At 40.6% G+C, this 13,449-nt stretch overlaps 1 protein-coding gene across 2 annotated transcripts in view; it reads left to right on the top strand.

Annotated features, from left to right (window-relative positions):
- The window catches only part of LOC136775690 (sperm surface protein Sp17-like), a 34,631-nt gene that overhangs the window by 14,305 nt on the left and 6,877 nt on the right, over positions 1-13,449 (top strand). For both annotated transcript variants that reach the window (XM_066730688.1, XM_066730679.1), the window contains exons 2-3: positions 338-583; positions 2,250-2,365. In XM_066730688.1, the coding sequence (XP_066586785.1) occupies positions 338-583; positions 2,250-2,365 (362 nt within the window). The remainder of the gene's footprint in view (positions 1-337; positions 584-2,249; positions 2,366-13,449) is intronic.

Below are 13,449 nucleotides of genomic sequence, written 5' to 3' on the forward strand. Positions count from 1 at the left end.
ATTGTGCCCGCGTGAAAACCTGCAAGCTCCCCCCCCCCCCCCTCTTGTCAAAAGACTTCCTCAAAATAATTACATTTTTCTTCAGCATTATCAAACTCTTTCCGACAGTAATCTCAACTCGTATTGTATATACTATTACTGGGGGAGTGTGAAGGAGCGATTTAAAAATTATTGCGAATAAACTTTATACGACGTACTGTGATATATAGTATACATATAGGTATATCTATATGCATATGTCTTGGGTGAAGAAAGCATTGTGGGGCGCGAGCATGACTGCATTGGCAAATGCAATTGAAAGTTAAATGTTTGAGAGTGATTGTTTCACTGATTGCAGACATCCCAAAGTCAGACGAGAGTCCTGAGGAAGGATCGAAGAATTGCAAGGAGGGGAAAGAGGAAAGTGAGTCCTTGGAGAAGGAAAAAGAGGAGGAGGCAGCTACGAGGATACAAGCTGCCTTTCGTGGCCACCACGCCAGGAAGAGTATGAAAGAGACTGAATCCTCTAAAAAAACGGAAACTCCGTCTGAGCCAGAGCCAACCAAGGAACAACTCGAAGAGGAATTCCGTGAGGACGACACTGGTATGTGAAATAATTGATTATCCCAAACTTTTACGATATTCTCTTTCGGAAAATTCCAGCTTCCCACGAGTAGAATCCCCGGATATTCTATTTTTATTTTATTGCATTTATTATTTCACACATCTCGTAGTATTCTTCTCCATCGCGTTGCAAAGAGATGGCTGAAATTGATTCTGGGGCAAAAAAATAATAATAATAAATAGTAGTAAATTGATACAATAAGAAGTAGCGCGTATACATAAATAAACATTAAGTGGGGATAGATTCAAGAAAATTGTACATCCAAGTATACAAAAGCATGAGGAGAGTAGGTCGAGGATTACGAGTAATAAATAAATTCTATCTAAAGATGAGGGAGATATATGTGGCGTAGTGAGAATCTTACTGTGTGGAGTAAAATCAAATATTCCGCCCCCTTCACGAGTCTTCTCATTGAGAATCTCGTTACTCCCTCGGTTTGCTTATATAGGGATGAGTAGGAAGGAAAGAGGAGGGGGATTTGTCCGCGTAACTCAAGAGTTCATAAGGCGAAAGGGGATGGATCATAAAACTCTCTCTTGGTGCATCCACTCCAATTGCATCGAGGGTGGAGAGGAGCGAAGGAGAAAGGACGAGGGTCGCATCTTCCGCGTACATGAAATGAAAAGCTGGGGGGGGGGGGGGGCCGTATTTTTGGTGCTCATGGATCATTACATATGCAACATGTTAAAGAAAACTAATCTTTGAGGAAACTTTTAACGAAAACCTCCAGAGACTAAAAAGTCTAATTTCATCCAGGAACACGTATCCCGAAGCCTTTTTGTCGCATAACCCGCTAAAACCACATTTCGCTATTTCAATTTGCTTAATTCACATCCCAATCTCATAGCTGAATCTCTTATGTTAATTTACCAAATTAAATTCCTAAAATCATATTTCATTTCAACCCTTGCATCCTTATATATATATATATATATATATATGTGTGTGTGTGTGTATCAAAGAGCTGTAATTTCAATTCTTGCTCCATTTTTGCACATAGTTATTCAAATAAGCTGTTTTTAGAATCCAGAGATATTTCGAGACCATTGCCGGTTCGTCAAAAACCGATAGAAGCTTATTTTGGGCGTTGCTCGTCGTAAAATGGAACGAAAACTCACCTTATATATATACGTAAAGCCACTGGTCAACTCTCGATAGGGGTAGAAATGGATTAGCCACGCGTTACTTCCGACGGTTGAATTCCAAGAAATAGACTGCACGGGATTCGCGTTAAAAGTCTCGCGAAATCTCTAGTTTTTCTCACGGGTCATAGGGTCAAAAGGATTCCATCGATCCATGCGTCCATTTATGGTCTTAGGTAGATCTGCGCGCGAAGCCGCGTTCGTAGTGCCGAGACAATTCCTTGCTCGATCGCAAAAATTCATTCCCCCTTAACCTCGGGAAAGCTTCCATTTCAACCTCCTTGGACAATATCTCACCCTCTTAACGACACCTCCCACAGGAATTCTGTTTTTCCACGGTAAATATTACCTGTAGCAGCGATTTATGTGACAAAAAAATCTTCGGTAAACATATTTCTTCCACCATTAAGCTTTCCCATACAGTAAATTAGAAATAATAGAATTTTTGTGGTAGTGGAGGTTTATCGTGATGCTTTAACGAACGACGATTGGTATGTAAACAGAGTTGTGCAACGCAGCAGTAAAGATCCAGGCGTCCTTCAGAGGCCACATGTCGAGAAAGGAGCAAGCTGCCAAGGTGGAAAACTTGGACGAGGATGCCGGAAAATTAGATGACAAGGTTAGTAAATAATAAAAGTACTAAAAATTGAGTAAAATATCTCGTAATGATTTCGAAACGTAAACACAATCGATTGTACAATATATTTATAACATTGCGTTATTGTTTCTCGGTTTATCGATTGGATGGGAAAATTCCATGAATTTCTGGACCCTCCAAGGTGAAACCTGGGAATCCCCTGTGTTTCTCGGTACTTCTCTGTGCTTTCCGGCACTTTCGCGTGCTTCGCCGTGCTTTACTCACTCGCTTATACCGCTCGGGTAAACCGAGAAGCGGAAATCCCGCCCAAATGCCCCGGGCAAATCGGCATTTCGTGATCGTTTGCAATAAAACCTAACAGTAACGCTAATTCGATTAAATAGAAACGGAAATAAAATGCTGCGAGTCTAAAAAATGAATGGGATTAATCAGAGATCGTTGCATAGACGTCGTGGTAAATTCATACTTTAAGAGCTATTGGTACGAAAGTTGAGTGAAAATATATGGCGAGTGTGTGTGTGTTTTTATTTCGATCCGTATATAGGAAAGCTTTTTGAGGGTAGATGGGATTGCGTGAAATTTCCGGAGGTTTTCTTCGATGGTTGAGTAAAAGGCATCTCGACGGCCCGGCCGGGGTACATTCGGCAACCTCGATAGAGTGCGTTTTGACTGAAGAATCGGCACGCGAGGTCGAAAACTTCGATCGTAACGACCTAAATTTATCAGTGCAGGGGAGCGGACGGTTAGGATAGCGCTGCTTTTTCAGGGAGGAGCAAAAATCACACGTGCTGATTCCCCGGGGAATAGCTGCAACTCTAATTTCACTCCAATATTTGCATAAAACGGAAAAACCACGGATATTCCTAGAATTTTAAGTCCACGTGTGGTTTACGTAACGTAAATAGCATGGCGCGAGGGAAACTTTCTCACTCGAATCTTGTCAACGATTTTTAGTCGAGAACATTTTCTTTTATTTATTTTTCAATTTATTCATAAGTTATATATCTCGAGGAAAAGAGTGAAAGTTTCGTGATATCGTATAAGAATTTCAATGTAAAATGTGTAAAATCCAATGAAACTTGCTGCTAAATAATTTCTTTATGCTTTGAGTAGCGTGTAAATAATTTGTCGGTTTTAACAGTCCAGTCACGCTGATACATTTTCAAACATTCCATCAGAACTAGCGCTCAGCCTTAGCCAAGAAACCACAAATTGCACTCTCCGGAGTATCGTTAAATGAGAAAAGTTTCTAGTATTATAAAATAATCTGCTTCTCGGCACATCCCTTGGGAACAACCCCCCTGTCACCCCTCCAACGTGTTCAGCCAGTTCAAGAATTTCTCGGTGCCAAAAATGAGATTGACCTAGCCAACATTTAGATAAACTTGTATTTACCTATGGCAAATAATATTTTTTGTAAAATTTCCGAGAACAACCCCCTTCTCCCTCCAATAAGGCATTCATGTAAATATATAGGGTTGTTTAAATTTGTTATAGATATGCGAACATCGAGGATAAAAATGCTGTTCGACAAAGTAAACGGCACAACCTCGCAAAAGCTAATACGTCATTGTTGGTCCAAAATGGGAATAGATAGGTACGGGAGGGAGGGGGAGGGGGATGGATAACTATAATGCTGGGTGGAAAAGCTCGCGGGACAACTGTACCGGAAGCTTTTATTGTAATGGCGTCCGTATTTCCTGGAAGGCATGATGGATAGGTCCGTTGCCTATGGTGCAACCGCACTTTTATAGCAGAACTTATTCTTATCCTGCCGAATCCTTTAAGGAATATCGAATTGTCAGGATTCACGGGACGCTTTGAAAAATCTCCTATGATTTTCAAGCTTTTCCAAAGAGAAACTGCAGTCCCCATCGATTTAGCAGAATGTAAAACATCCAATTATAGTCCTTGCAACTACGAAGAGGATATTTAATTTTTCACTATTCCAGCCAGCATTTCAATTCTTTATCAAGCCTGTGACGTTTCTCTCCGATAAACAAACGAACATTTTCCTCTCGCGGTCTCAGTTTCCTAAAACTATATAAAGGACAATTATAATCTCATGAAAGTTTTATTACCTTAAGGTAATAAATGCGTTGAATATTTAAAGCACGTTTGGGCGTTCGCCGTAAGAATAAAGTACAGTGCATTCTTAATCTCTTCATTTTCTAGTTTCCTCATAGCCAGTCAGTGCGCACAAGGTCTTCTAGCTTCTCCGCGCGTCAGTTTTCTCCCTTTTCTCCCTCTTCCTCTTTTTCAAATCTTTTCTAATCATTCGCACGAGAGAAGATGAAGCGAAAAACCTTGAAGATTCTCAGGTAAGTTTGGAAGGGTCGCGTGGTCCATTGGTTCTTTTTTCTAGGTCAGGTTAGGTTTGGTAAGGCGTGGCTAGGTAACGCTGCAACTACCAAGTACACTCTGGTATTAATGTATATATATACATATACTCGAGCCCAACTCTCGGTACGCCCACCCAGCGATTTATCATTCCTAATTTATTACCTTCATCCAAGTTTCGGGTTTATATTGCGCTAGCTGCCATCCAGCAACTTTGGTTCATAAGCAGCAAAAGCGCGCGCGGATACAATTATTATCAAGTTTATCGATTAAATAATCGCACAGCTGGGACCCTTCTCGGATTCCTCTCGGCTTTGTTGCTGCTATATGTGTATATATATATATATATATATGTTGCGAGGTCCAGCCGATCGTCCGGGAAATCCAAAGCAAAACGTTGTTATATGGGCGATAATTTGTTTGAACGAGCAAACTTGACACGTACGGCTCGTATTATCGGTTCTTCCAGTGTTTCTTGGCACTTCCGGCGCCGCGCGGTGTCAGTCGTGTCAGCTAGGCTGCAGGCTATATAATAATACAAGTTATACTCCGTTAAAAGCGATCGCGCGCGAATTATTGCCAGAGTGCAGCAGGCTATATAGGACCGAGCAATATCTCCGCAGAAGAACGGCTCGCGAGACGCGGGATTTTAACCCGGAAGTCTTCCCGTCTGCCTGCGGGATAAGCCGCATCGATTTTCTGTTTATAAAATGAAACGCCTTCGAATGTTCCTGACTCCGCCCCTTTTCCAACTTTCTGCCAGAGGGTCCTATACGTCCTAACCTCGAAATCCATCCTGCCGGGTAATTTTATACCCGGGTAATAAGGATTCTTATTTTCATTCTTGTCAGAACTCGGATGATCACCAACTTCGGCCACATTGCCACCGCTGTAATGAAGTTTTTCAAGATTAGGAACGAACTCCTGAAAGCTACGAGAGTTTACTTTGAATTGCTGCCAAGTGACAGGTGATTTTCCATATCTTCCAACGACCATATAGCTCCACCCTCCTTCCTCCTTACTATTTTTCCACGAAAGAATCATCCCGCCAATTAGTCTTCCTCTTCAAAGGGATTTCGAGCTCCATTCTCACTGCAGCCTGCTGCACGTAATGCATGTGCAGGATGACCAACTTTTGGAGACATCATTTTTTCGACGAAACCGTTTGAGGTCTCTTTCGAGATTGGCAATTCAAGGCTTTCGTTTGCATTGTATTCCTTGCGAATGACAGTTGATTTTCCGTGCTTCACACTTTGTCATCCTCCTCGGCGGAGTCGGCAGAGTCTTTCATTATCAGCAATCTCCTTCAACTTGGATTCACACGCGAAGGCATGCAGCTTTGTCTCGAAATGTGTCACATTTCCTGGTATTCGACGTTGAAATTCACGCTGTACTAGCTCGATTCCAGGATTCGTTTGCCCAGCGAAGATCGAGAGATCCGGAAAATGACCTTATGCAAAGCTATTACCCAACCTGAAATCAGTAAGAGTAAATACTGGAAGAAGCAATATATCGCGACAATTTCATCCACTTGAGAATTAAATGTACGGGTAGCGATCGAACGAGGATAATTTAAACGAGGGAGTATATATATTTAATACGATTATATATTAATGCAGGGAATATGGGAGTGGGGAGACGTGGAGAAACTGTTACCGGGAGAAGGCAACATCCGAGGATCGAGAGAAAATAAGTAAATAAACGTGAAGAGGCAGGAAATTTCGAGTAATTACGAGAAAGATATTAAATTTAATGTTGGTATAGCGATTGATGATAATTGGAGATAATTTTGGTTTATTTGTATTAATAGAAATGAGATAGAGGTTTGTGAATAGGAAAGTTTGGTAGCGTCTTAATCAAGTGTACGACCAGCCAGGATTGGCTGAAAATGTTTTGGCAACTCCCAGTTTCGCTATCGATTCCTGCAGCAGACTCGTCGTTTCTTCCATGCGAGCTTTACACTCCCTTTACCCCTCCTGGGAAGTGCGTCACGCTTCCGGTATACGTAACCGAGGTGCCTCGATTTACCTGAGAAACTGCATAGTTGCCGCACACCACTTCTTAGTTTACTCTACCCGCAAGCCATTTAACCCTTCAGCTTTTGATCTCCGCAACACTTTTGGAAAAAACAACCCTCGAAGCTCGTAACTCAGTCGAGACTCGTGCAGTTGTAATAATTAAGCACCGATGGAACTTCTCTGGAAATGTTCGATTCATCGGTATTCAACTTTTCCATGCATCTTGGCCATATACGATGCCTTGTTTGTTGTTGGAAAATGAAAAACAAAATGCGAGTAAGGATCCTTGAAGAGGATTTTCTTGGCTAACTACCAGCATAAATGAACTGGTTTTTGGACGATGATACGTATAAAGATCCAACCCTCCGACCCACGGTTCCTTTATGCTCCACATTATATTTGACTCCTCAAATTCCCATGGCTATAGCTCATTCTGGAATCCGCTTCCTGCGTAGCTCTACTGAATTCCTAATGCAGATCGCAATCTTGTCAGCAATAAGAAATTTACTGAAATTATATATATCGATCGAGTAGTAGTTGTAGTAGTACGTATATATATATATATATATAGTAATAGTCGCGGAAAAAAATAGCGCAAGAAAGTCAACATGATTCCGGTGCTGCAGGAGCCTGGAAGGAAATCGATCCTAGGACCATGCAACTACCGAGACTAACCTAAATTGCGAGATCGCTTTTTGATCCGGTATTGTCGTGTCGCGTGAGCAAAAAATACAGTGAAACAGTTAAGAATAAGGCTCGAGGATCCGTAAAGCATTCTCGAAAACGCTCGCCCTTCGGTTTCACCAAACTTTCCAACTGAATTTCTTCAATGTTTACATTTGCGGAGGATGCTGGGAACGGAAAAGAGGAAAAAGTTGGTTATTGCTGGACTTTGGAATGGACCGCCTTGCCTGGGCGGAGGCAGTGTGTGCATGTAGTGAAAAATGGGAAAAAAGGTCCTGGGGTGTAGCGCTGTCGCAAGCTTCGCGTATATAGAAGCGCGCGTCACGTACGCTTTTCTCAAACGTTTCGTACGGTGACTCTTCTGCGTCCTGTCAGTAAGGTCACATTGACACGCGGACTATTCTTGTTATTGTAGCTTGTTAAAGTCATGCGCGTAATCGATATTCCATAAACTATATCCTATCGATCATTTTAGTATAGTACATATATAGGAAGAAGGCAGGCAGGCATCCACGAAGCCCATCAATTTTCTCTCCTTCCACCAATCAGTTCCCGAGCCAAACATATCACTTACCTAAAATATTAATTTGCCCAAATCGAATATCGACCTCTTAACTATATAACTTCATTCTCCACTACGCTTTTATCATTTTATAAGCTGCATTTTTTACAGGACGTGTGCGATAAAGCAATTTTCGGTCAAAATTCTGTTATATTTTGTTTGATTTCGAGAAAACGACATACATACGGCATATATACGACATAGGGAAATTGTTTCGCGTATGCAGCTGGCAAAATTGATTAAAGTTCTAAAAAAAGGTTCTGGGCTATCACAGCCGCCGCCATTTTTGAAGTGACCTTTGTGGTTGCACGTCCTCTTAATTATCGTTATCTGAATTCTTGTCTCTCTTCTTCCACCACAAACGTGCTTACCCTGACTGGAATATTTGATACTATAGCCGGAAAAGGAACTTCTCTCTCTCTCTCTCTCTCTCTCTCTCTCTCTCTCTCCCCCCGGATACCAATTTCTATATCGAATCAGGTTATCGTCTAATCGATATGGACGCGCGGGCAAATGTTGAGAGATATGGAGGAATATTTTTTAACAACCACCAGTAGGTACATATATATATATATATATATATATATAGGGGAGACCGGGGTAAAATAGGGTACCGGGGTAAAACAAGGACCCATTAATATAACATAAACTACATTTCTGATTCAGTCATTAATGAAGGTATGTAATGGTGCCACTTGAAGATATTTGTCAGCAAAAATTTGTAAACATTGGCGCTTGATTACTTTCCAAACGCTTTATTTTTCATTTTTGCACATAATTCTTAAAAGTTTCCGATAATTTCGAAGTGTTCAGTACAAAATCTGGACTAATAGAGTAAATTTTCACTCAAGTCACTTAATTTGTAATATTTTTAACTATAATTTCGTTAGTCGTATTTTTAATTTACATACGATATATGTCTGTATAATATTTAAATACACTTTGTATGGTTAAGGGGCAAAACCGTACGGGGTAAAATCGGACCTCATACCTTCATTAATGACTGAATCAGGAATATAATTTTTGTTATATTAATGGGTTCTAGTTTTATCCTGGTACCCTATATTTTACCTGGGTTTCCCCTAATAAATGTATTTATTGTAAAAAAATATACGCATTAACAAAATTACAAGAAGGATGAGTACAATGCATAAAAAATTTTAAATGGGCTCATGAAGGATGAACTGACTAGAAAATTGAAGATTTACATAATTTCTCATGTAATACATGCTAAGTTTGTATCAATTTTTTGTATCCAATTTGAATCCGTGGAGTACCCTATTTTACCCATGGGTCGGGGTAAAACCGTAAATTATTATGTTTTTTTTAAATTAAGATTTGATTGATCAAAAATAAAAATAATTATTTAATTTTGTGTCACCACTTTAAAGAAGGTTTATATTAAATCAAAGTCGTTTTATTTTCAATTTTTATTTAATAATAACCTAAATATAAGCCTTTCTCCTTAAGGGTACCGTTTTACCCTGGTCTCCCCTATATTCAATCACGGTATTTCAACTGCCTACATAGCTCCTATGATTCCTAAAAACCGCATGCACCTTATGAATTTTCTCGTTAATTATCTATACTTTTTCCCATTTCATTTATGCATACCGACTGGTCAATTAATTCTGCGAGCGTTCCTGCTAATTTATTTCTCGCCAATTCATTTTGCAAACTTGTTCCCTTTCTCCAATTTAACGAATTCACTTTGCGAGCTTTTTCGCCAAACGCATTTCTCCTTCTAGTTTAAATGAATTCATTTAGGAAAATGAACACCCGTGTAAATCCACTTTCGAGCGAATTCGTGACGAATATATTATTAATTTGAAGGGCAAACATGCATTTTTGTGCCCTGCTTATGCAAGATGGATGGCTCGAGTACCATGAAATGTATGATTTATGAAATTATACGTATGGAAATGGCATTTCATGGACAAGGACGTGTACGAGAGAGGGTAAGAGGAGAGGTGGGGGTGCGAAGGTCCGAGATTGGTTTAGTCGGCCAAGAATGGCTTAGCTGGCGTTTTCCCGAAGATTTCAAGGGGGATAGGCGCCTATCAATGTTACGCTTGGAAACTCGCTGACTTGACTCACCTTCCCACACAAATATCAAAGGTCTCGTCTTCAAAACAACCTTACAGTAATAGACCTCATCGAACCACAAACACGAGAGAGGCCTAATCTTCTCTCCGTTCCTCCCTCGCCTTCCGATAATCGCATCCCCAAACATAGCTCTCTCCAACTTGTAAAAGTGCGGTCACATTTACCAAATCGATAATACACCTAAATTACATTCGATTTGGTGTTTATTCGGGCCTATATCTATAGACGCGCGCGCCTTCCCTCTCGTCAATCGAATTCGATTAAAGTTTGGATAAATAATAGGTCTGCTCGATAGTTATATGCCACGTCTGTCACGTGTCCCGATAACTTCGGGAAAAGCGTTGATTGGCGAAATTAAGCAAACGATTGATATAACTTGATTTTATATAAGGAGCAATATTTTTGGCTTTATCGGTATTAAGCTTGTTTGCTCCCAATTATATTGCTTAAAGTGATTGACACGGGCACACTCGGCTATTTATATAGTATATATATACTGCGGAAGCCGAATAAGTGCGGGAAGACCAGTTCTACACCAGTTGTCGCCAACTCGCGACTCGCGACTCGCGACAAGTATATGGATAGTGCAAACAAGCAGTATGGCTGCCTTTCGAGTTGCCTCTAAGCAGCTTAGGGCCAAGACATGAATGATGCAAAATTCAGCATTGCCGAGGCAACCAACCCTTCCTTCAACCTACTCCAAGTGGCTTCCTAGACGAGTACGACGAGCACTATCAAGAGACTTGCTTCCAGCCTGTCCCACATAAACGATATGTATGGTGTGTTGTGCCAGATTTTAACCTCTTAAAAATTATACGGCAAATCCCAACGGTCCCGCCAGATCCTCCTATCATCACCCCTGCGCGTCTAAACTTTTCGCAAAAATCCCTATGTGATAATATACACATAAAACTGTAAATTTTAAAATATCTCGCGCGTATTCCAACTAATGTTACCTTTTTCTGCCTTTTCCTTCTCCGTAACTCTTATTACTCCGTTCGAGCTTTATTCCAAAAATTTTATGATCAGTCTAGCAGAGCAATTTTCGACTTGACTCGAAGGTTTTCGTGTTTCTTGCTACTCGTAAAAGTTGAAGGTTGAGGTTAAGTGTTGGCTGGAAGTGTTTTGAGGTTATGTAAGAGGGAGGAGTTTGTTGAAGACTTTACAGCTGAGTGATGGATAGATCGCAGTGGCAACGAGAGGGACGGGACGGGACCACAGCCAGATTGTTCGTGCCTTACTGCCTTTAGGCATCTCGAGTCTCTCGAGAGCATCGCGAGAGGGTGCGAATAGTGTGATACGGAGTAAATAGCACAGATGTTTTCCTCACATTCTAATCAAAATGGCCGATGCACAAACTGCACCATATACACCACTTTTATGCCCCACGGCCATTTAATAAAACTCCTGCCAAATACTTTCCGCTCGAAAAAAGCCTTTTTACGATAAAGGGGGAGCAAAACTATTCTAACTGTACGATTTATTATTTTTTTTTCTTTCTTTCTTTTTATCAGACTGTTCTTCAGCGATAAATATGATGGAAGATTTCAAGAGTTAATAAAATTAAATTAAAAATATATCGAGACAGAGAGGGGTAGTCCTCTCGCGTATAATTTTATTTGTATAATAAAGCAGCAGCTGTCGATGAGAGAACTGCTGGGGCATTAAATTATGCAGTCTCTCGTATGAAAATTAACCCGCTCTCGTTTTTCCACCTGAGATGCACGATACTATATATTGACTTCCTTTTTTTTTTGCTACTCAAACATGACAAGTCTAAAGGTCGCACCTGCAGAGCTTGACCCGTATCGTATTGTCCAGGATATATTTGCTCCCATTATTTTAGGGACAAAACACATCATCCAAGAATAAATACACTCTCCCCACCTACTCCATTTCCCATGCACCCAGACTCAATATCGTACCATTGTTCCCTCCCTTCATTCTCCGCAGATACGATGAAACGTATATATAAAAACAAGACTCATCGTTTCAGCCTTTCTGCTATCAAACATTATTAAATAATAAAAGATTTATTATCATCATTTTCTCTCTCGAGTGGTACTTAAATTCAAACAATAAATAATAATTAAGTAAGAAGCTTCTTGTAAAAAGCATTATTTACATGTTTGTTTATAATTTTGACCCCAAGGCCCAAGAGTGTACACACATATAGATGACGTTTTTGCGATAAAAGCGCCCGGCTAGCAGAAAACCGGAAGACTTTTTGTCAGTGTTAGGTTTTCGTTCGTCGATTAGACACGAAGTGACGGGATGGTATAATTTTTCAGACCGTGGGAAACTCGGCGGGATCGATAGGAGCAAATTGAATTTTTTCTCGAAATAAACAAAAATGAAAAATAGACGGTCGTGCGCGAGATCAATGAGGCTCGCGCTAAATTCTCATTGGTTGCATTGATACGATTCTTAATTCCGGACTGGATTGGTTTCTTCGATTAAAGAAGCACTCGATTCGACCTGAATTTAACGAAAAAGCATTTACCAAGAAAAACATTTTATGGTTCTCACTCCGATGAAGTACAAATTATAATTTTTATTTTCTCGTCCAATAAGATTATTAATTATCGAGTAGTGAGTATGGAGAGGGGGTGGGGGGTGGGGTGATAGGAAAGAAGAAGGGGTGCGGGGAGGGGGGGGGGGGAGGTGAAACAATTTGTCAGAGAGAGAGAGAGAGAGTCCTCGCAGCGAAATCGTTCCAGGTGACACATTTGCTAAAGCGGATGATGGATTAGACTTCCGAGAGCCATTTTCCCCCACGCGATCAATTTCTTTCACTAGGCCGGGAACGAGAATGGAAAGCTCGTTGGATCTCCATCGGGCCTCCTTGCAAGCTCCGACCAAGTGCTTTTTACCCTCCGGGCGGGAAATGGCTGGAACTTCAAAGGCTCCAATCGAAAATCTTCAATTGCTTCGTGACAAGCTTCGAGTGGCCATTCGCCAATAACTTCTTTCTTCTTTTTCGTTTGTTTATTCGTTTCAATTAACGAGACGAATATTTCCATGCCTATATTCGTTGCGTGCACACCGACACAATCACAATGAAGCTGTGTACCATGCACCGAAGGTGTACCACGTACCGCGCAAAAATTCGTTTGTATAGCTTCGAAACAATGAGAGATATCAATTTTGCTTCAAGATCTTTCACAGTGCAATTAAGTGCTTCGAATAAGTCCTGCGAAAATATTGACCCTTTTCTTATTATTGTTCGAATGATATTTTGAGTAGTGCAGTTGTATGACAATTACTCATATATATCTAATGCTCGTAGTATGTATATATTGACCACTCTGTATGCATTGTCAGCGCAATATGTAACAATGTATTAGTATGGTGGATCGAGGAAATTATAGAAAATTCAGCGCATCTGCAGGAGA

The sequence above is a fragment of the Prorops nasuta genome, unplaced genomic scaffold (assembly GCF_024137725.1).
Source record: "Prorops nasuta isolate Cenicafe-Biocafe unplaced genomic scaffold, Cenicafe_Pnas_1.2 PNAS00002, whole genome shotgun sequence".
Taxonomy (NCBI): Eukaryota; Metazoa; Arthropoda; class Insecta; order Hymenoptera; family Bethylidae; genus Prorops; species Prorops nasuta.